Below are 23,199 nucleotides of genomic sequence, written 5' to 3'. Positions count from 1 at the left end.
TTTCTGTTGCACTTGATGATATAATTTGCTGACATCATTGATAGCGTAAGTAATGAAGAGACACTATTTTGAAGACTGGGGGGAGAGCATTCTGAAAGTTAACAAATTTGTAACTAAACACCTGGATAATTTGGAGATGCAGATATACTGGTGATATGAATAAGCAGTATTTTTTCTGGACACTTCTAATGCTCTCCTGAGCTTGCTGATCTGTTTTCTTAAAAAACAAGCAAGCAAACAAAAACGCACAGCCGAGTACGCCATCAATACTTTTTAAAAGTGTATTGGTGTATTAAAACAAACAAACCCATCCCTTGCAATCCCACTGTGTTTTAGTGTGTGAAAGTTTACACTATAACTAGCACTAACATGCACAGTTCAGACACAAATCCTAGTATCGGCACGCTTGGTTGCTGCAGCTTGTGGGGACCCACAAGTGAAAATTAACTTGCTCGGTGCAGAAAAACATCAGTAGATTTTGAAAATACAAGTATATTGTTATTCGACAGCCCCATGTGGAAGCTGGTATGAATTTCTTTTCAATGACATCTTAAGCATGGATTTATTGACAAAAAGTCTTACAGTGAGGCACAGAACCAGGTATTTGCCCAGGACTGAAGAGTTTGGGTGCTCGGGCACAAGAGTGTCCCATCTGATTTTGAAGTGTTCATATGCTTTAAAAGTTGTTGTTCGTATGTTTATATGTTCATATGTTTAAAAGTTATTGGTTTTTTAAGGGTTCATGGTCCTAAAAGCTGGTTCAATCAGTTGTGAGTCCTTCAGGTTTTTTTTAAAGAGTTTTTCTGTGATTGCAATATTGTAGGCAACACATGAGCCATTCTGTTATGTCTTTAACTGCAGGATTGTCCAAGGATGGGTGTTCTTGTAAAGGAAAATGTTCTTTTTCTAGAAACAAGCAATGACTCCTTAAATACACTTAATTAACAGAATTTTTTATGCAGGTTGGTTTGTTTCTTGCATGTGCAGGAAACTCATTATACCTGCAATTCTAAATTTCAGAGGAATTTGATGTAATCGTAGACATTGCTTCATTTCAGATATTCTGCAGGCTTTAGGGAGCTCTGTCGTATACACCTACTGTGTTAAAATTGTCTAAGAATAGTTTGGAAAAAAACTCCAACCAAACAGCTAAATGACAATCCCTAGATGACCTGTACAAAATTCTTGGGGCTTGACTTTCATGTCAACCATAACTGCTTCTTTTCTTTTTGTTTCTGCTTTTAATGCTTAGCTTACTTCTTTGCTCTTCTGTAACTTTATTTTGCTGGTGTTTTATATCTTCTTTGCTTCTTCATCTGGCTTTCTGCTTCTTGGGATGACTGAAGATCGCATCAGGAGTGTCAGTGCACCAGTGCTAGGTACTGTATCCAAACAAGATGCAACTTTAACATGAATTTTGCCGCTTATTTTTTTTCCTTTCCTTTTTCCCTCTTTTTATATTCTCTATGAAGTACTAATAGCAAGTGGGCCATCCAGACTGAATTCCTTAAGTGCAGTACTGAAATGAAGTAACAGCTTTTGCTGTATGGCATTTGGATGGGATTTTTTAAAGATACTTTTATTCTTTGTTTCATTCATCGCTGAAGCCAACAGAAAAATTGCTGCTGATTTTGATGGAGGAGTTCTGGTATTAAGAATAGGCTGAAGACTTTGAACTAATTAAAATAATGCATTTAAATAGAAATTACTGAAATAACAATACTATTTTACCAAATATTTTATAATTTTTTTTTAATCAAATGTATAGCTACTATTTTTTTTACCTTCTAAGCATAGGGTTTTTTTAATACAAGATCAATTTTATAGATATCTTTACTTTTTTATTATGGTCTGTATTTAAACATTAGTCTCCAAGATAACAACTTTGTAACTAATTAGTATAAAATGTGACTGTATTACTGTTCTTAACCCAGGAGAAACAGAGAACGTAGATGGTACAGTAGTCTCGGATGACCTTTCACCTCTTTCTTCGGGAACAGATTCAGGTCCACAGTCTCCATTGTCTCCAGAAAACAGAAAGAGTCCAAAAGGGATCAAGAAAATCTGGGGAAAGTAAGATAATTTTTGTTTTAGTTCCCTGTCAAAGCATTTTGGCTGAGAATGAATCCAGTTCTTAGCAAAAGCTATATTTGCAGCAAGAATAATGTAAAATTCAGGAAAAGGAGAAAAAGCAGCTCTGTGACTGTACAGGTGTGTCTCTATGTACATGTGGGTGTAGAAAAATGGATGGTAGTCTTCAGAATGTCATGCTCTTGGAAGAAATAAGACACCCTGCTGTCATCTTACAATGCTAATAATTTAGAATTGCCAACAGTTTCATTAGTTATGGAAAATTAAATGATAGTAAGTTGTTAATGACAGAAGCCATCAGGTAAAAAATGAGAGAAAACAGACGAAACAAAAAGCAGGGGGACTGAGTTTTACTATGTTCACTTTATCTGCTTCAGGACAGCAGACATTTTCGAGCCTGGCCTCCAGTGTGGATTATTAATTGGGGTGAAGGGTTACGGCTGCTCTGCAGAGCTTGATGGGGTTTTCCCGTTGTTTTTTTAATATTCTTTCCTCCAAGCTGGGTCTAGACAGTGTTTGCCTGGAACTTCTTCAGCTACCACTTGAATTAGATGTTTATGGTTTACAGGAAGGTTAATACAGCTTCTAGTTGTCACTATAGTTTCCATATGAAACAGACGTTCTCTGTCACAAGCTAACAGTACAATCTTGGCACTCTTGTCTTGAAAGAATAAGAAGAACTCAGTCAGGTAACTTCCCAGCAGACGATCTGGGTTTGGCAGAGTTTCGAAGAGGTGGGCTCCGTGCAACAGCTGGACCTCGGTTAGCCAGATCAAAGGAAACTAAAGGCCAGAAGAGGTAATGGTTCCTTCTTTACCTTGCACAGCATATGGTATTGTTAAGTGTGCTGAATAGCCAAACCCTCCTCTTGTGAAATACAGTTTTCCCAACATATTTCATTACATGTGGAATTCCACAACAACTGGAATTTCTCTGGTAGAAAATGTATCCTGAGTAGTTCACCTATCTATCTGCACTCCTTCAACCACAGGCTGCAGCGCTAGCGCTCTGTTGGAGTGTCAAAAATTTCACCTTGTTAAAGAAGAAGAAAACTTGTCATCATCTCCTGTGGAACTATCCACAAAGTGATGAGGATTCAGCAACTCTGTTTTTCCTCCTTTCAAATAGAAAATGGCATATTCTTATTCACACACCCCCACCCCACCGCCTCAAAACTGTTCACAAGTTGAGGCTGGGCAGCCAAATTAACCGGACACCAGTACCACGGCATATGCTGTGAGAACGGCTGTTGGCTTTTGTTACTGCACAGAACAAAGCACACTAATACCTATGCTGTAGTATTGCTTCTGGCACATGATGAGCTTTCTGATAATAACCATAATTCTTTCCTTTAAGATTTTTCAAATATTTCTTATATTTTTCAGTGACTACAATGCTCCGTTTGCTCAGTGGAGCACTGAAAGAGTTTGTAACTGGCTTGAGGACTTTGGTCTCGGTCAGTATGTCATTTTTGCACGGCAGTGGGTGACTTCAGGCCATACACTGTTAACTGCGACGCCTCAGGACATGGAAAAGGTAATAATCTGTAACTGTTTCTCTCAAGCAACCATACGTGCTGATTCGGTACAACCAGGCCCCTTCAAACAATTGGCAGTTCTACCTTTCCAAACTAGGTAGTATCGCTTTTTGTACATACCTAATGAGATGAAAAGAGCCAGAGGCAAGGCAAACAATTTGTTAACGGTTATTGTTGCAGGAAATGGGAATAAAGCATCCACTGCACAGGAAGAAATTAGTTTTGGCCATTAAATCAATAAATGCAAAACAAGATGAGAAGTCTGCACAACTCGATCATATCTGGGTGACACGTAAGTGTTTGAACTATGATGGAATTGTTTGGAAAGGAATTTCCCCCACCCCTACGGATGGGCTGCCTGATACGTTTGTTTAAGCAGTTACCAAACATCTTTTTAAGAGTGCCGACTTTCGACATAGTAAAATTTTCCATAGAATGAGGATTTTTGTGTTGGTCTTGACATCCAAATATACAGCTATACAGTATGATCTTCCAAGGGGAACTCCGTCAGTCAGATTGCAGGGAAGTAAACGGGGGAAGGGCTGAATCTAACAAGAGCTATGTTATGCTGCACAGGGTATGTGCTCAGTCTCACACTGTCTCACTGATCTGTAAAATATCACAGGGGTATTGTGCACAATGCTGTTTGGTAGGAATTGCTTTTAGGCTTCTAGTAAGAGGCTGTCCTTTGGAAAGGTGAACAGGTAGAACAAGCTACCTGAATGCCTCAGCAGAAGCAGCCCAGCCAAGAAGGGAAGAAGGGCTTCATTCTCACTGATCAGGATTTCAGTACACCACTGTTCTTGTATCTGCAGGATGGCTTGATGATATTGGTTTACCTCAGTACAAAGACCAGTTTCATGAATCCAGAGTTGATGGAAGAATGTTGCAGTACTTAACTGTGGTAAGCTAAAACCTTTTTCATCTGTTTAACCAAATGTGCCTTCAGAATGAGCGAAGAATGTTACAATTTCCCTTTGCATGTGAACAGTTAAAGAATTTTTGCAAGACAGAAATAGTACCAGTAGTAACTCATTGGTGTTGTCTAATGGCGTGATTACTATAAATACATAAGTATAGGATAGCTAACTTCTGCAAAGTCTTTCTTTCAATATCATGTAGCACACCATGATTAAAGGTAAAATGACCTATTTTACGTGCACCTTTTGGAGTGTGTTGTTCTCAACACCACATTAGCAACAATATTCAATAAACTAAAGATAAGCAGCAAATCAAGTAATTTGTACAGCTCTGACCATGTTAGCACCAAACCACGCACTACACAGAGCCACTGTGTTTTCTTACAGGTTCCCTGCCCAGGTTTTGATAATTAAGTATTTGGTTTTGTTAACTGTGCTATGAAAAGAATGCCCAATTTAGCTGTTAGCAAAAGTACAGCCTTGTCTATGCTGCTTAAGGGGACTTTGTTACTAGGAGCACGGTCCCTGCAGTTCCATGGTTAGGTGCATATTGCTAGCTGCAGTGACCCTACCCACAAGATCTTAGCCAGATCAGAAACAGTCCAAATATTTTAAAATTATCCATGAGCCTAGATTTTACTTAACAGGCTATGAGCTGTCCTTCATTTTTTAGCCAGGTCTTGCTATGGTGCAATGCTTAAAAAAAAAAAAACCAAACCAACCACCACCAACAAAACTCCCCAAGACCCCCACCCCAAACCCCCCTCTTTAAAATATAAACTTTAATTTTACCTCAACCATAATTACTGTGGTTTATCTAAAACAACATAGTAAGCTTAAAATTTTTCTTCTTGGGAAAAGTACCTGTTCTGGTATGTATTCTATGCCACTTAAAAGGCTCTCTCCTTTACAGAATGACCTTCTCTTTCTGAAAGTCACCAGTCAGCTGCATCATCTGAGTATTAAATGTGCCATTCACGTGCTGCATGTCAACAGTTTTAACCCCCACTGTCTACGCAGAAGACCAGTTGAGGAGGTAAAAGGATGTTTAAGTAAATTAATTTAAACAAGCACTACCTACCCGATTCCAGCCAAAGTGGATAGAAAGTTAGCAGTGTACAGAGATACCTCAGTCACTGCTAGTAGGGAATTACCTGTAAAGCAGGTAGTTGTGCTGTCTTCCAGCTCTGGAATGTGACATATCCTCACCCATCATAAAAATCTACAGACTCCTTTAAGTGCTTGAACCACCTATTGGTTGAATACACTTCCCTTTAGAAATTATTTGCTTAGTTTAAAGAAGTTCATTCAACTTCCAAGAGAATAATGTGAATGCTTTTTCTTGCCTGTCCTAATTTTTAACTCTCCGAGACTAAGGTTTTTGCCTTGCCCAGTCAGCATAGCTTATTCTCTTAGTATTAAAGACTGACAATAATACTTTTTCCAAAAGGCTCCCTTTTTTACACCCAGCACCCGCAGGTCTCTACTGTTATACTACTTGATGCAATATATGGGGTTTCATCTGTACTAGACTATCCCTGCCATCTCATCAGAGGACATTTGGAAGAGGCCTCAAACAGAAGCAATACCTTAGAATGGGAGAAAAAAATACTGCTCTTTGAGGAAGAGGAGGAACGATGTTTTTATCTCAACTGAGGATACATGTTGTGACAATGCAGGCTATATTGTCATCATGTTTTCTGGTTACTTTAACAGAATAGCGTTTCGCCTTCTGAAGTAGTTCAGTGGTCCAATCACAGAGTGATGGAATGGCTCAGGTCAGTCGATCTGGCAGAATATGCACCAAATCTTCGAGGAAGCGGAGTGCATGGTGGCCTGATTGTAAGAATTCTTTTTAACATTTTACTACATATCTAATAAATCTGACACTGTAATATAAAATACCTTTTATCTGGTGTTTGTCAAGCAGGAGGAAATAAATACATCTGCAATATGACTGCATGAACAGGCCTTCTGAAGAGCCTCTGTATCTGATCCACACATCTTAATTTTACTACAAAGGAAAACTAAAATAAAAAAGGAACTGCTAAAACGTTTTTTTATAATCAAAGCTGAGCTGTGCATGAGTGTTTAACAGCAGTACGTTACAAAAAACCTCCAAACTATACTGTGGGAAAGTAACTTTACTGATAAGGCATCACTGTTTCTTTGAGTGGTTTTAATAGAATCGTCAGCCACAGTAAGTAAAGAACTGTCCTGAACTTGCAGCAGTCTTGCCAGCAATCAGGAATGACGTTTTTTTAACTGAAAACATTCAGAACTATTTGCAGCTTAGTAAAGTCAGAGTTCTGAAATACTGTGACTCTAGTGCCACAGAATTTTTGCAAAAAGGATATAGAAAAAAATGTGCCAAGATTAAGTTTATACTCTCAGTTACAGCAGTAAAAGTAGAGCAGCAAATTCTGAAAACAAATTTCATCAATCCAAGCAAATGTAATATTTCATGATAAACAGGTATTTGTCTGATCATGCTCTGCATTCCTTAGTGCCTACTTTCATGTATTTCTCGTTCAAACCCTAACAAGTATCATATCACGAGTGAGTTATAAAAGGTTTAATGTAGATAGCTAGCTTAGTACCAATGAGAAATCCCTCTCATAAGCACTGTAATGGCTTACTAATACAAATATTTAACCATATAAAAATAATCTGCCATTTTTTTACTAGATTCTTGAACCTCGCTTCAATGGTGACACACTAGCAATGCTGCTGAATATTCCGCCTCAAAAGACCCTGCTGCGACGCCACCTAACCACCAATTTTAATGTACTAATCGGACCAGAGGCACAACAAGAAAAAAGAGAAATAATGGAGTCAACAGCATATACACCTCTGACCACCACTGCCAAAGTTCGGGTACGTACTGCTTTCAGATTTCCTCTCCCCTGTCTTTAAAAAGAAAATAAGGGACAAACAAGGGCAGAGAGAGGTCAGTTCTAGGAGGAGTGTTACATTTTCCTTAATTCTAGATACCAAAGCTTTTAAGTTGTATCTGTTTAAATCAGCTTCTGAAATAAGCATGCAACCCCTTCTGTCTTTTCGTAGAAGGAACAGTTTAAATGTATTTAAAATCAACTGTAAGTCCCAATTTGAAAACAATTGAATTTATTTAGTTCAGAATCTATATCCTTTAAGGCAGAAGTAAAAAAGGAGAGTATTTTGAATGTTTGAAGGACAGCCTTATTTTTCTTATTTAACACTTGTTGTCTTCTTATTTTAGCCAAAGAAACTTGGATTTTCACATTTTGGAAACCTAAGAAAAAAGAAATTTGATGAATCAACAGACTACATTTGTCCTATGGATACAAACCCAGCTGCTGCAAATGGTACTCAGAAAAACTATGGTGGATACAAAGGACTTAGTCCATTCACTGATAGGGAACTGGATCAGGTGGGACAGACTGACTGATGCCATTCTCATCTCATCCTCTCCATTCCAAAGCTTGCAAATAACCAAATGTTAGCATATAACAAAGTATTTGCTACATCCGCATGAACTCATTGAGAAAGTATTGGCTATGGACACTGGAAAGAGTTCTATACTAAGAATGTCAGGTTAATTTTTTTAATCAACATCATAATAACCTCCAGCCATCTTCAAGCCCTTTTTCAGGAATATAACACCTTTACACTATGAAGATCAATGTATTTTGACAATTAAGGCGGAGGTTGCAGTAGACACGAGACTTTTGTACTTGTAGCTTTCATAATCTGCATATGCACTCTACTTTTTTCATTATCTTTATGGGTGGTTTTTAATGTAATAAATTTATTTGTACTAATTTGTACAAAGCTATCAAGTTATATATTGAAGTAAAAGTGGACTGTATATTTTTAACAGACATTAATCAAAGGATCAAATTGAATTTTTTCTTTCGTTATGTACAGTGGGGAGTAGTTACACTTAGACAGTATATGTGAAAAAAATGCATCAGTAATGACCAAGATTATTAATAAACTGATACTTAAATAATTCACTTTTGTTATGTAGTAGTGAATTTGAATGAAACTGTGTCTAGATATCATACAGGCAAGTGATGAAGACTAAAAACCATCAAATTTTATTCAACTTTGCTGTTGTGTAAAGGGATGTAAACCCTGAAAAATGGAGCACCTGGAGGCTTGTGTGAACTTTGGCAACACACAAGATAACTGGGATAAACTGTCCTAGCTCCAGTGACCTTAAGTGAGATAAAACATTTTAAGCCTAAGAAGAAGAATGGTCACAAAATTGAAAAGACTAACTGTGCAAGTATTTCTTTCATTTGCATGGTTTATTGCATCTAACACCTAATGTGTGTTCCTTGTCTAACCCATTGTCTTTTTCAATGTACACCTTAGCAAAATATACTATTCCTAATGTTCCTAAGTAGGGCCAATACCAAATCCTGACTATAATTTAGTATGGATGTCCACCTGCACAGTTAAGAGTACCAAGTGAACACATTAACTTTGAGCCAACAGCTTACACTATGCGGTTGTTTAAGCATTACTTTTGTAACAGGATTTTTCTCTAGTAGCATGGTCTTTCAATCAAGCATGAGTTCTGAGCATGTGTTATGCAGTGAAATCTTAATGCTCTAGAGCTGATAACCTTTTTATATAGGTAGGAAGAGGTAGGACTGTTATCATGAAGGACTCTCACTGCTTGCCTGGAAGAAGACTACCAGAAGTTTAAGTGTTACACTGTCAGAAAAATACTACTCTTCACTGATTGATAGTATCAGTTAAGCTTTTTCTTTTCTTGTGTGAATTACAGCTCAATTTTCATGGAATCAATCCTTCTTAGTCGGGATTCACTCATCCTATCATTAAATGCGTTTTCACATATCTGATAGCACAGAGGCATTCTGTTAACGTGCAGAAATCAGAGCTTTTAAACATAACACAACTTCATTTGCCCAGGCACAGATACTTCCCAAAGATGCATGCAGAGTGGATAGAATTGCTCATACTGTCTGATTTGAACTAGTTCCTGAATACTTTTACAGATGGAACATTCAGAAGGAACAGTAATGCAAATAGGGGCTCTTTCTCAAGGCATAAGCCATCTTACGGTATGTACTAATTTCACTCTTGTTTTAAAGTCACAAATGTATTCTGCTAGAATTCAGTCAAAGCTGGTCATTGCTGGTGGTAGTTCAGAGTAAGTGGGTCACTATTCTAGTTAAATACTTCTTTGCAGCCTGGTTGCACATTCACAGTCAATTTTTTTTTTTATTACTTTAAATTGCACTAGAAATTAAAGTTAATTTAGGCCTATTTTAAATTTTCATAAACTCTGCTGTCTCTTTGACCCAATGACAGATATTTCATCCCCTTAAATTAAAACAATTCTTCAAAGATTTTGCAAGTAACCACCATCGAATGCCTCAGTCACAGCAAAGTCTAGCAAAGAGGTACAGACTTGAAAATTTACGTGAGCTATAAGTCCATGGCAAACAAACAAGCAAAAAAAATCGCTGTATTGATGCGTGGTTCCATAGCAGCTAATTTAAAAAACCGAAAAGTTGATTGAAAGATATAATGAAGAATTACATAACATAGTTGAGTCACATCTCACACACAAAATCTCTCTCAGAATTTTCTCAAGCAAAAAATAGGTTTTTTTAAAGCTGCATTGAAGAAATTTATTTTAATTTTATGTGGCTCTAACCCCCTCTGTTGTGAATGTAATCTCATTACAGTTGGATTTCTTTAACTATAGGCCTCTAACTAAATATGCGTACTCACTCATATCTTGTTTTTGCAGACAATGTTAAGCCAAGATGAAATGCTGAATGACAGCAGGTTTTTAACACCTACCTTTGAAGACTGGAGATGATGTTTCAACACGACCAAGAACACTAATACCTCATGCCTGTCCAGAGGGGTGGCCAGGAGAAGCTTGATGCTGTGGTACAGAAAAGCTTGACCTCTTTTCTGCCAATAAGACTTGCCACATAGCCTTTATATTGTCGATGTAGCAACACGTTACAGGTAGCTCTCCTCTGTGCCATTTTCCATATTTTGTAAAGTGAAATGGGTACTGAGAGAGAAGTGGTACTCATATCCAGAGTCTGGAAAGCCAAGACTGGTAACATGCTTTACCCTTTTATTCAGTCATCTTTTACATGGTGTGTTTATGTACTGTTACATGAAAGATCTTTTGTAATTTTTTATTTTTTTATATTAACTTGTAATGCAGGAATCATTAATATTCTATAGTACAATGTGGACTAATCAGACCCACCTAGAAATTCAGACGGATGCTCCAGTGGTAATGGCTCACTAACTACTACAATCTTGCCAGAGACTGTTTCCCATAAAAGGATTTTAATCTCTCGTCCCTTTCATTAGCGCATGTCCTGCCCTGTTTTTCTCTAAGTACAGTGTAGAATGGGAAGAATAGAACATCATACTATCCATCAAGCCCTTGCTTTTATCAGGAGGAGGACAATCGAAATGGCATGTTCACTAAAAAAAGATGCTGAACAACTGCAGCAGGAAATGTGACTTTGAAACTACTAGAAAAACTGATAGACTCAAAAGCTGGTACTTCATTTAAAGTGACTTTTTCATTGTGTGATTTTTACATGTGCATGAAGATGTTCATAACCAAGGAACAATCACAACACTTAACTAAAGTAAAATGTAACTTTAAGAATGGTGTTCACTGCACTCTGTAGGGGAAGCACAACAGAATTTCCAGCATGATCCAGTTCTTTAACTAGAACTATTGAATGGCCTCTTTCTGTACACTGACATTTTGTCTAAAATGGCTACTACTGACCCCCACAGGCAAGCATCAGGATGCTCATAAACCTTCTGAACAATCAAAATGGCTCAGATAAAGTTTTCTGAGCCCTGTACCTGGCTGGTGGGAAATATAGTACAGGTTCTTGGAAAGACAGGGATGGTAATAAGCCTATTTTCTTTCTGCAGTTACACCTAATTAAACATGTCTGCAACAGCCCTGAGGACTGGAGAGGGCAGTAGAAACACTTTTGTAACATTTGTGTGAGAACTGATGATGTTGTAAACAATATTGTTGTTCACTTTCAGTTCTCTTTTCATTCCAGCTACAGATAGATTTTCATAGAATACTTTATTTAGCAATAGGAAACAAACATTACTGCTCTGTGATGTGTAAAATGTGACTAAGGAGCATCAGGCAAGTACCATAACAAAACAAGTTTTCCTTTCTTTAAAATAGCTGACAAAATAGATCTGTTGCTATTCTACTGAGCCAGGCAGGACTGCAGCACTGTAACAGAGGGAAATACAGCCTCTCACAACTTTCTTGAGGGGCTGTTCGAGGCTGAAAGCGTCTCCTTTACAGCAGCAATTACTTGTGGCATCTGTTGACATATGCCTCTCGTGCATTAATAAGGTATTAACAAGATATCTTAGTAAATAAGGAAATGGCAAGAAATGGAAAAGAAATCTGCTCAATTGTGAGGAAAAGACGTAGTATGTATATGGATGGGTTGCAGTACTCTCTCCTTGCTGGCTACAGGGTGTTGGCTTATATATTAATATAGCCTGAGGGCAGGTCACTCCCAGCCACAACTCCCCCAAATACAGCGGAAATCTCAGGTACTGTCCAGATATGCAGCAAGGGCTCTTCAAGAGCTATCAGTGGTACTTTTTAAAGGTGACCTATTCTAGTCCTCACTCCATGAGAGACCTGCACTGTATGGTCAGATTTTAGAAGCTAAACAGGTGATTTTATTGTCCAAAATGGTAAAACCACGGCAATTTTTTTTTCAATTGCTTAACAATGAAGTGATAATGGAAAATCCACAGGAATGAGACATCAGTCTACACATCAGCAAACTAAAAATACTTAATAAAAAGTATAAAACTTACCAGTCAAGTACATCTCTAATCTGGCAATGCAATCAATCAACACTAGTGACCAGGTCATATACTATGGGCATTTGAAATACTTTGTCCAGTTAATTAGCCAGCAGACTTATAACAGCACTACAAATAGGATAGCTGCTCTAACAGAGGCAGACTTAATATCACTGGGATATTCCAAGCTGATTTTCAGATTTCTTTTGATGATGTATTTATAATTCAGTGTGGTATTGTGCAAACTTGGCTGTGAATAGTCAATCTATAAAATTACTGATTTTTTTAAAAATATATATATATAGTAAGAAATCCTAATTAGCATAACACAGGCATAAAATGCTTATTTTGACTGTTATGAATAAATTCTGAATGTTCCTCCATCCCTTACTGACTGTGGAACGATTCTAACGCAAACACATGTGGATGATCTCTGATCAGGGACAGAATCACAGTCTGAATCTTTGTGTCTGTCTTTGCATTATTGCTACAAAGGTAACAGATGAAGTACAAAACCCCTCTGTCAATTTTTAACTAGTAGATTCCTTTAGGTGAATAAAAATATTTAGTAAACATATTCATTAGCATCTGAAGAAACAAATCTTCTGGCTCAGGGATTTGTCAGACCTTAAAACAAATGTAGTATAAACTAATTCTTGGAAATGAACATGCAGTACTTCAGGCACTGAAGACTAAGAATTAAATGCTATGTGGTAAAATCACTGAGGCGTTAGCTGAGTTTAAGATCCACACATCATAGCTTACAGTAGGAAGTAAGAAGGCATGTTTTCTCATAAGCAAAGGAAATTTCAGAAAATTGCCAAAAGAGCAAACACTACACTTAAGAGGATGACATTCAAATGCTGTAACATCACTGGATATTTACATCTGTATATGCAGCCCAGAGCTTCCATATACAGTTGGCAGTGATTGTTTAGCTAAGGTTGTTAGAAGACAGCATGAAGTTATGTAATCGTCCCAAATAAATTTCACACTAAGAATAATATCTGTTACAGTAATAAGCAATTTGCACGTTACCCAAATTCTGTTCACTTTTTCAATAGCATACTTTGACTTCTTAGTCCTTGGTAAAAGGCTGTAAAATAGCATTTTAAAAAAAAAAAAAAAAAGACTGTTCTTTTTACTCGCCTTCCCCCAGGACGCACTAAATGAATTACCAATAGAGCATAATTAAATAATCCTAGGCCAGTTTTATTGCCATTCCATACCCATGTTAACAAACAAGTAGTTTTATCTCTGTCCTACCTGTCCAATTACACTTTTTTAAAAACACACACAAAAAAACCCCCAAAATACTGCACAATTATATATCAGTTGATCCTGTAGGAAAATATGCAGCGTGTACTTACGAAAAGGTATCAGACGTGATCAGTGTTAATAAGAAAATGTACTGCTCTTGGGATAGCCGAGTTTGTCCAGGTTGGGCTGACACGCAAACTGAATCATAGGTGGTGGCCCACACATGAGAACAAGTGTCTCACTGCCGGGGGAAGGGAGGTGGGTTTTAATCATGTCTGCAGTGACGAAGCCAGAACTGTACTTCCAATCTGAAACAAAGGAATTAAACTATTAATTTGAATCTCTGTACAGTCTGAAGCCTTTTTAAACTGCGTATGTTGTACTCGCAAAGTTATGCCGCCATCACTGCAAGCAAAGATAGGGCTAAAGCTGTCACTGAGCTCAAACGTAATGGTCCCCTTTGATAGGGAGGACAAGCATGTGGATAACAGGGATCTGATTGATATGGGTTTATATAGTTTTTCAGACACTTAAAACTAGACAGCAGGTAGGAATACGCAGGAAGAATAAATCAGCTATTTCAGTGAAGAGAGGTCACCCAGAGGCAGTTGTGCAGGGAGGGGTACTGAGATCTGTGCCATCCAACACAAAAAAAAAAAAGGAAAAGCGATCAAGTGATGAGGTGACAAAAGTTCTGCAATGTAGTTAAATGATGAGGAAAAAAAAAAGGAAAGAAATGCTAAATGATTTCAAGCAGTAATATTATTGAATGCATCTGCCATTTAAAGTGAGCCAAGTAGGAAAAATAATCCTACCTTCACATACAAAAACATGTGCATTAAGCTCATTTATCAGAAGCAAGATACTGGCGTTATGAAAACAGCAGCAGTCAAAAGCCATATGAAATGTTAAGTATTTAGGAAAGGAAAAGGAAACACCCCATCAAATTAAAAATACAGAGTTTGCCTGCATCTTGGCTTCTGCTGCTCAGTTCTGGCCTGCTCAGCTCAAGTGGAGCTGGAAAAGGTTGAGACAACAAGGATAAGCAAAGGTATGTGATCACTGCTACGGGGGGAATACCAGCAAACTTCAGGATAGAAGAGATGGGGCAGCAAGGGTGATTGATAGATGTCTGTACAATTAGTAACATGAAGAGAGTTGGCAGGCACCTAGTCACAGTCTCTTCCAACACAAAAATTTAAAGGCAAATGCAAACCAGAGGAAGTCATTCTTCACACAAAAGTGCTAATTCTATGTCACTAACAGATCTAAAAGCTCACACGGGCTCCAAAGGATACACAGTAAGTTCATACAGAAGTAGTCCACTGAGGGTTACTATAGCTGTAGAGATACATTTGGCTCAGAACTCAGAAATATTAAAGACTGGAAGAGTATCAAGGCCTGCAGATTACTCTGCTCTGACCATCTACTCATGGCTATTGCTGACAACAGGGACAGAACTTTGATCTGACTCAGTTTGGCTCTTATGTCTATTAAATAAAAGCTCAGATCACTTACAACATCAACAAACACGAATACTCAGGTTTCAAAGGAGATTCAGTAGAGTTCAACCTCTCCCTCCATTTCTAATTCAGGGCTACACCAGCCTACATTTAATGCCTTAATCTAGACACATGGCAGCTCTGCTTTACCAGAATCTAATCCAGAGCTGCTGCAAAACAAAGATGTGCAGTACTACTCACAGGTATTAAGCAATTTAATGCCAACTAAATGTTAACATAACCTGATTTGGGAGATAGCCCAAAACAGAGCTGTAACTTTTGCTGAAAAGTCAAAAAAAAAAAAAAAGGCATATCCTGAAATACATGAAAATCCACTGAGTAGCGCGTGTCTGACTCAACAGGAGATTATTGGCTCACACTTTCTAAGGCCCACCTGGTTTAGAACACTTTTCAAAACAGGTGTTGTAGTCAGGCTTGTTTCTGAGGAGTTTGGGGGTGTCTTTGTTGTTCAGTATAAAACAAGAGGACTGGATACTAATGGCCCCTTGAACAAGAGTGAAACTCTGACTGTTGTACAGTGATGACCAAAAGCATTTCCAGTGTGTACCAGTAGCCTACCTTGTGGAGGTCTGTCCAGCGTATACCAAAGCGTGAACTGATCAGGATGCCTCTTAGCAATGTCTTCTAGCTCATCTCTCAGTAATATATCTTTTTCTGTCTGCAAAATAAGACAACTCTTTAGCTCCAAAGCATCGCAAGGTGCCCTCTAATGTGAGTTCATCTGGCGTTCAACAAGACAAATGCAATGGTAACTCATTCAAACCAAGAAAGCAATCCCCCCCCGGCCTTACATGATATGCTATTATCACTACAAGCTTCTATAAATTCAAATTAAGAACAACAAATTATGAGACTTAATAGCCACCTAAACACTGTCTTAAAGATGGCAATTTGAATAACTTTTTAATCCAGGCTAAAATCACAGGTAGGTGTATTTGTCTCTGACCCTGGCAAATACAGCCCTGTACCAGCATGGTGAAGGTTAACTGCAGCAACAGATTAACAGAACAAAATCCTGTTTCCTTGACATCAGTGAAGGAGTAAAATGAGTAGAGGGATCAGGATCTGTTCACACTATTTATTCCCTAATATAGGAATTAGGGAGTACAGGTGGAAGTATGAGAAGCCATCTTCAAAAAGAAAAAAAGATCATGGGAACTATGCCAGCACCACGCAAATATTGATAAAGGGCCTTATGGATAATTCTTTTATTCAGTTTCTCCTTCTTAAATTATTTTAACCCAAGAAAATATATTAAGACCTTACATAATAACCATTTCCTGCTTCTCCCTATACTGATCATTTTTAAATGTTCTATGTCAGGTAATATTTTCTTATAAATGGTTGGGTGAAAACACAAGCCCAAAGACACTGGAAGGGTATGAAACATGCAGAGCAGTATTTTCTCCAGGCATCGACGTCCAATCAGTTTATAAAGCTCCAAGGCCAGCAAGAAAAGTAGGCCATTAAAGAAGGACAAACAGATGAGTCAGTATACTCACCTGATTGGCAAAAAGAAGATAACATTTTGTAGAGTCCTTAGGATCTTCTGTGATACGACGAATCAGCTGCAACATAGGAGTTATTCCTGTTAAAAAACAAAAGTGGTTAAAAAACGGGTATTTCTATGGCTGCATTTTCAATATTAATGGTGAATTCCTTCAGTGGGAGCTCAGTTTGCATGGGGCTATGTACCTCTGAATTTCCAACCCATGCCAAATGCAGAGGTTGGCGGTTTCTATTATTACAAATTGTTTCAAAACAAAAACAAAACCACAATACTTTGATCTCTGCTGCATTCTCTATCACATACAGTAATTTTACCCTCAAGACATTCTCCTAAAATATTTTTTGTCATTGAGACTGAAGGTCAGAGAGATGAAGTGACTTCTCTGAGGTCATACGGTAAATCAAGATTAAAACTCTGAAGTTGCTGGCTCCCACCATTGAGCTCAAGCCACTGAAAAGCCTCAGTGTTGCCAAACACTCATGAAAAGAAATACAGATGTAAGTGCTCTGCTACTACAGTGTTTGATACTCCTCACGTGCATCCATGAAGACGTCTTTGTTCTCTAGGCATTCCATATGATGAAAATAGTTTTACCTGTTCCTCCAGCTATCATCCCAAGATGTTTTGCAAACTTTTTCTCTGCTTCAGACTTCTTATGAGGCTTGATAAGAAAGGTGCCTAGAAGAAATATTCAAACATATAGGTATAATAACTCCCAAACAAACATGGATACAAATTCCATGGGCATAAACTACTACAGCCTACCAATTAATTGGGACAGATCTTCTGGAAATGCTAAATGCATTTCCAGATCAGCACAGCATTGAGCGCAAAAAGTAGAAACTTCTTTGTCTCTGTAAACTCCAATCCTAACTTTGAACAACTGATTTACTCCCTCCCCGCTACTCAACGTCTTTTATAATAAACTCGAGAATTCCCACATCACTGCCTAGAACACAGATTGGCAACTATGAATGTTAGTGGTAGCTAAAGGTAACCACAGCCCCTGCTACAGCGAAACAGGTTTTTAGGCCATCTTCATCATCCTCGCTTGCACCATGTATCTAGCCATTTGGGTGTGTCCAAGTTCAATGGAGTTGTAATTAAACCAGCATCAAGCAAGAACACCTACAAAGATTAGAATCAGGAATGTTGGACCCTTGCATACTTTTATCAAGCACTTCATTATTGTAATTCATTTCCAGTTAATGAGATCCCCATGACACTCGCAGGTAGAGTGCGAGACACTACCAGTCAGGTAGATAGGTGACTACCTTCTAGTATCCTGTGATGAGAAGACCTTGCCGATTTCTGCTCCACACTTGCGTATACCATTGCTTCAGAACTATCACAAAACCAGTTTGCAATTGAATTATTCTCCAAGAACAAGCCCAAATGAAAAGCCCATGAAAAGTATTCTATATGAAAAGCACTTGACATATTCCAATCTTAAGAGATCTGTAACTAGTAACAAGCTTTCCTAGCTACTACTCTTTATAGCAGCCAAAGCAGAGCAGAAAGGAATGTTTGTAAAACATGCATCACACGTTTCCTCTGAGATATAACAGCCTCATCAGCATATTACTCATCATAAAAGGTCACGATCCAGAGAAGCGCTGAGCACTTAATACCCCTGAGGTATAAGAGTTAAGTGCACAGTCCCTCTGAGTCAAGATCAGTGAAAAATCTTTCACTTGCGTCTTGAAAGAGGATTACTTCTCTGAACTTACGTCCTCCCAGTCCACTCAGACCTGGTTTAATCATGCAATGGAGCTGGCTCTCAGTCAGCGGGTTATTCAGTAACAACACTGAGATTCTCAGAGGGCATTTTAGGCCACAACCTCCCTCGTTTAAGCAGCATCTGAAACATCTCCCTCCATATGTATAGCTGAGGCATTATTTCCAGTGCAGCCTTCGCAGCTATATAATGCAATAGTGATTTTTTCAGATTTAATTATTTGGCCCCAGGAGTGACAATAACCAGCTATTCCTTACACAAAGTAAACATAACGTAATCTTTCACACCGTATCAACTCTGATGAGCTCTTGGTCAAGACCAGGAAAGGTGGATTTTATCTTTTCCACTTTTTAAAAAAAGACTCTTTACAAAGTTGTGAAATTTTATAAGACACCTCTGAAAGTAACCCATAAAAATTCCTCCTTTTTGCTCTCCCACCTTCATGTCACAGTACCTGACCCTTTATAGACAAGGAGCCCATTTGGGCCTCTGAAATCAATAATGTCTCCAATCTTCATGTCATTTAGGTACTGGGACATCTTCCCACCTTCGGGAAACTTGGGGTTCACATTTTTGTGGTAGACCTGTAAAAACAGTAATTTGTATCATATCAACCACTAGCTTTCCTGAAGAAAATATTACAAACTGTAGCATACAATATTGCAGGTCTGAAATTTAGCATCTGAGAAAGCAATTGAGACAATACTCAAGTTATCTGTTGTGCCTTGCAACAGGAAGCAGCCAAAATAAGTACAATGCTCTCTCCTGCACATGTTCCCATGCTCTCTGCAAACAGACAGGCTAACAAGAATAGGCAGCAGGCAGCTTACATACTGGTGCCCTCCTTTCACTGTCCCTCCAACAAGAACCTTATGTCACCCCATTTTTTAATTGCTCCTTCTGAAAATAGCATTGATGCATCTTTTAAGACTCTCCCAGAGACTACAGCCATGTGGTAGCTTTTTCACCCTTCAAAGCACAAAAATATTAAGTAGTTAATAACAATTCACCATACTTGTAACATAAGAGCATGCAAAAAAAAAAAAAAAAAAGCCAGATTCTTGCTTAAGGACAAACTCTATCATAGAAAAGGATTAGCAAAACCAGAAGTTCTGTGATCAAATCATCCTGCTTAAAGGATTTCCCTTGTTTCTGTATCCCATTTTCTTAATCACATTAGCACAACTTCTGATGCTTACAGACATATAACTGCAATCTCTGTAGCATCACCAAAGATAGCAGTTCTTATTGACTATTAGCGGTAACTACTAAGTAGCATAGGCAGCTTGAGGGAAAGTGACTGCTATTTGTGCGTTGCCAATAAAAAGATAGTAGGGAAGTTCCTGCAGTACTGCCAAGGAAGCGATTCCTTTTCTCCATCTTCCCTGCCTCTGCTGTCTCTCAGTGACATACAGCAGATACACGGGATACAACTTACTATTCAAGGATAATGTGAAATGAGTTGTCTGCCATGCAGCCATCCTATTTGAAAGAAATCAATCAAAATAAACTCTCTATTTCACTAAAATGAAGTACTTTCCTTCCTTCCAGTAGCAATTTATCTATATTAAAGGAAACCAAAATTTACCTTTATAATTAAATCAACATAACCTTTTGTCTCATCACTGGAAACCGGGGTATAGGCTCGAATCACCAGATTACCATCGATTTTTGCAGAAAGGTAAACATGTTGGCCTAGGGAGAAAGAATTAAAATCTGCTCATTTACTTTTTCATCCCTGGATGACAAGACAAGCAAGAAAAGCAGGCATTGTAACAAGCAATCATGGAGAAAATCTTTGCCATATAAATGCTGTATAAAACATCTAGCCTATTCTCTTTTGTCAGCAAGAATTTCTGGACCGCAGGGTAACTGAGGCGAGACGGTACATTACAGAACCAAAGATAAGATACAGGGAAAGTAGGAAATTTATAGTAAAATAGTGATCTAGAAAGTTTGTTGCTCATTTTCAAGTGTTCTCTGTATTTTGTGTTCTGCTGTTCTCATATTCACAGAACGGCAGGGATCATAAGGGATCTTTGGAGATCATCTAGTCCAACTCCCCCACCAAAGCAGGTTCACCTAGAGCAGGTTGGACAGGAATGCATCCAGGCAGGTTCTGAGTATCTCCAGAGAAGGTGCCTCCACAACCTCTCTGTGGTTGGACAGGAACGCATCCAGGCAGGTTTTGAGCATCTCCAGAGAAGGAGCCTCCACCACCTCTCTGGGGCAGCCTGTTCCAGTTTTTCCTTATGTTCAGATGGAATTTCCTGTGTTCTAATTTGTGCCCATTGCCTCTTGTAATTATGAAGTGGAAGTAAGGATACACCAGTTCACACAGGCAAATAAGTATTACAGTTTAATAGCAGCAATCTCTCAGAGCAGAATTCCCCGAGATTCTGCACCAAGACATCAAGAACAAAGCCTTGGGCCATATTCCTTCTCCATAACTCCAGCCTCCATAACACTGCAGCTTCTACAGCATTGGATGCTGCTGTCCACAGAGAGCTCTTTGCCGAACCTAATGCTCCAAGACGTAGACTCTAAAAGGCACCCGTTTCTTTCTGCTGATTAAAAGAACTGAAACTCCTTGCCAAGAGTAGTTGTAGTCTCTTTAGCCAGACAGTACTAATCTAGAGAATTGTATGTAACAAAAAGCAGAAACAGTGCTGGCAGAAAACACTTATTTTTAGCAAAATGATCCTGGTAAAAACCAGAAGGCAGGAATCTCCCAGGAAGTAATCCGGCCCATACAGTTTCAGGATCTTATTCCTAAATTCTTAAGAATAAATCTGTATAAACACAAGCACTGCATGGTACATCTCAATTTGTTTATCATTTGTCTAGTTAATGTGGACAGTTCAATTACACTTTCCCATACAAGCCAGAACAGAATTTGGAGAAAGACTGCTGCCCTTGACAGGCAGCACACGAGAAGGATGTGCTCACAGCATGGAACAGGAAAGACCCTGACACTTGCCATACAGCACAGGAAACTGCAAAACACAGTACAGAACGAACAGGGCCATATCTGCAGATCAGAAAGGGAGAATTTCCCCTGCATAGATTACCCACTGATTCAAGGTCCAAGGTTCAATGCCAACAGTTTTGCAGGGTACATGAAAGAAGACTGTGCCAATCCTAGTCTGAAATAAACTTCATGCTACAGAAAGCAAGACAAAGTTGTACGCATATGTATGTAAACCAAAAGGAAGTGCATACACAGAAAAGGCTCTGAATATTTCAGCACCTTCTGTGTACACAGTAGTTATATTTTTGCCTTTGTTCTGCACGGAATAGTTAACAAGCTTCCCAGGCAGAAGAGTTGTTCTCTCTCTCATTTACAAGTGTGACCCTATTTGCCAAAAGCATGAGGGCAGTTAACAATAAACTGAGGGCACCAGATGGAAGTAGAATGCAAGTAAGAAATATGAAAAAGCTTTGACAGGTACCATTCTTGCTTATATGCTGACTGGTGATTAATTTCATGAGACTTAGTTGAGTTTCACTGTTCTTGCTCTAAACTGCACCACACAACTTAACACAAGCAGACAAAGCGCACACAACCGATCAGAAATACAAGGCTTTGGGAAATCTGACATTTCTCCCTGACACAGCAGCATTCAGATGCAGCCTTTAACTCCTTGCTTTGTTGAGCCTTAAATTCCCAAACAGTCAGAAGTCCAAGAACTATGACTACAGTTATAAATCCTGAAACCAGAAATATATGTAACAAAGTGTTTTTAATACTTACCTACGGGTAACCCTAATATATGATCTGGTGAAGGTAGCCCAAATCGGAATTTCTTAGTATCGTGACTGATTTCCTAAAAAACCGAACAAACAAAATCAGAATGAGATCACCATCACCACTGCTTTGAATTTCAAACTCTACTCAACACGTTATGCTTTAGTTAGCATGCAAGCCAAATACTAGGAAGGGAAGCAGAAACGGCTTTGAAAAATAAAGTTTAAATAGATCAGAAGTTTTAGAAACAGTCTTTTCCTCTTTAATTCCAGAAGGAGTGACTTTTGCCTGTCTGCGCAATCCCTGCAGCACCTTTACATAAAGAAAATCTGGAAACCCTGTATTGCCCAAGGCCAGCGAGCACGTTTCATAATTTGTGACCAAAGATCAGCAAGACACGGCGTGCAGAAGCACAGGCTGTTGGGGTTACTTCTCACTGATGCACATGGACAGAAACCAAGGGTGAAACACAGCTCTAAACTAGGATTTAAACATGCAAAGAAACAAGTCTACCCTCCTACTGAAACACCTGTAATACCATAGTGTAGGTATAAATGCTTTTAAGAATCCTGCTCTACGCCAGGCAAACACTGCAGCGCGGCTGTGGCAGTCACAGCCGCCCCTTGAGGGCTCTGTGCACTTCTCTGGCCCTGAAGCCCAGGGCCAACCGCCCCTCCGACCCCCACCAGAATAACGGACCAAACACCCATAGACATCCCTCGCACATGGCCCAACAGGCCCTCACACCCTCACCAGAATAACGGACCAAACACCCCACAGACAGCCCCTGCCAACAGGCCAACAGCCCCTCAGACCTCCAACAGAGTAACGGATCAACCGCTCCTCAGACCCCCAACGGACCAACCACCCCTCAGACACTCCCCTCGCCAACAGACCAACCGCCCCTCAGACCCCTCCACGGACCAACCCCGCCCCTCAGGCCCCCCCAACGGACCAACCGTCCCCACCCGCCCGGCCGATGAGCCCCCCAGAGGCCGGCAGGACCCCCGCA

At 39.0% G+C, this 23,199-nt stretch overlaps 2 protein-coding genes across 2 annotated transcripts in view; one reads left to right on the top strand and one right to left on the bottom strand.

Moving 5' to 3' along the window:
- The window catches only part of PPFIBP2 (PTPRF interacting protein, binding protein 2 (liprin beta 2)), an 88,989-nt gene extending 78,596 nt beyond the window's left edge, over positions 1-10,393 (top strand). Inside the window, exons 17-28 of the mRNA XM_009892695.1 lie at positions 1,347-1,379; positions 1,935-2,073; positions 2,761-2,889; positions 3,477-3,627; positions 3,809-3,920; positions 4,444-4,532; positions 5,462-5,584; positions 6,265-6,390; positions 7,237-7,425; positions 7,790-7,960; positions 9,561-9,626; positions 10,322-10,393. Coding sequence (XP_009890997.1) covers positions 1,347-1,379; positions 1,935-2,073; positions 2,761-2,889; positions 3,477-3,627; positions 3,809-3,920; positions 4,444-4,532; positions 5,462-5,584; positions 6,265-6,390; positions 7,237-7,425; positions 7,790-7,960; positions 9,561-9,626; positions 10,322-10,393 — 1,400 coding nt within the window. The remainder of the gene's footprint in view (positions 1-1,346; positions 1,380-1,934; positions 2,074-2,760; positions 2,890-3,476; positions 3,628-3,808; positions 3,921-4,443; positions 4,533-5,461; positions 5,585-6,264; positions 6,391-7,236; positions 7,426-7,789; positions 7,961-9,560; positions 9,627-10,321) is intronic.
- LOC104293203 (NADH-cytochrome b5 reductase 2) overlaps positions 1,916-23,199 on the bottom strand; it is a 22,000-nt gene continuing 716 nt past the window's right edge. The window contains exons 2-9 of the mRNA XM_009892694.1: positions 22,194-22,266; positions 20,028-20,134; positions 18,894-19,023; positions 17,296-17,379; positions 16,694-16,779; positions 15,750-15,849; positions 13,775-13,976; positions 1,916-2,024 (exon numbers count right to left, since the gene is read on the bottom strand). Coding sequence (XP_009890996.1) covers positions 13,804-13,976; positions 15,750-15,849; positions 16,694-16,779; positions 17,296-17,379; positions 18,894-19,023; positions 20,028-20,134; positions 22,194-22,266 — 753 coding nt within the window. The 3' untranslated portion in view covers positions 1,916-2,024; positions 13,775-13,803. The remainder of the gene's footprint in view (positions 2,025-13,774; positions 13,977-15,749; positions 15,850-16,693; positions 16,780-17,295; positions 17,380-18,893; positions 19,024-20,027; positions 20,135-22,193; positions 22,267-23,199) is intronic.

Source organism: Charadrius vociferus, unplaced genomic scaffold (genome assembly GCF_000708025.1).
Source record: "Charadrius vociferus isolate BGI_N301 unplaced genomic scaffold, ASM70802v2 scaffold19, whole genome shotgun sequence".
Taxonomy (NCBI): Eukaryota; Metazoa; Chordata; class Aves; order Charadriiformes; family Charadriidae; genus Charadrius; species Charadrius vociferus.
The sequence above is the reverse complement of the archived record's forward strand: the minus strand, read 5'-3'. Positions and strand labels throughout refer to the sequence as shown.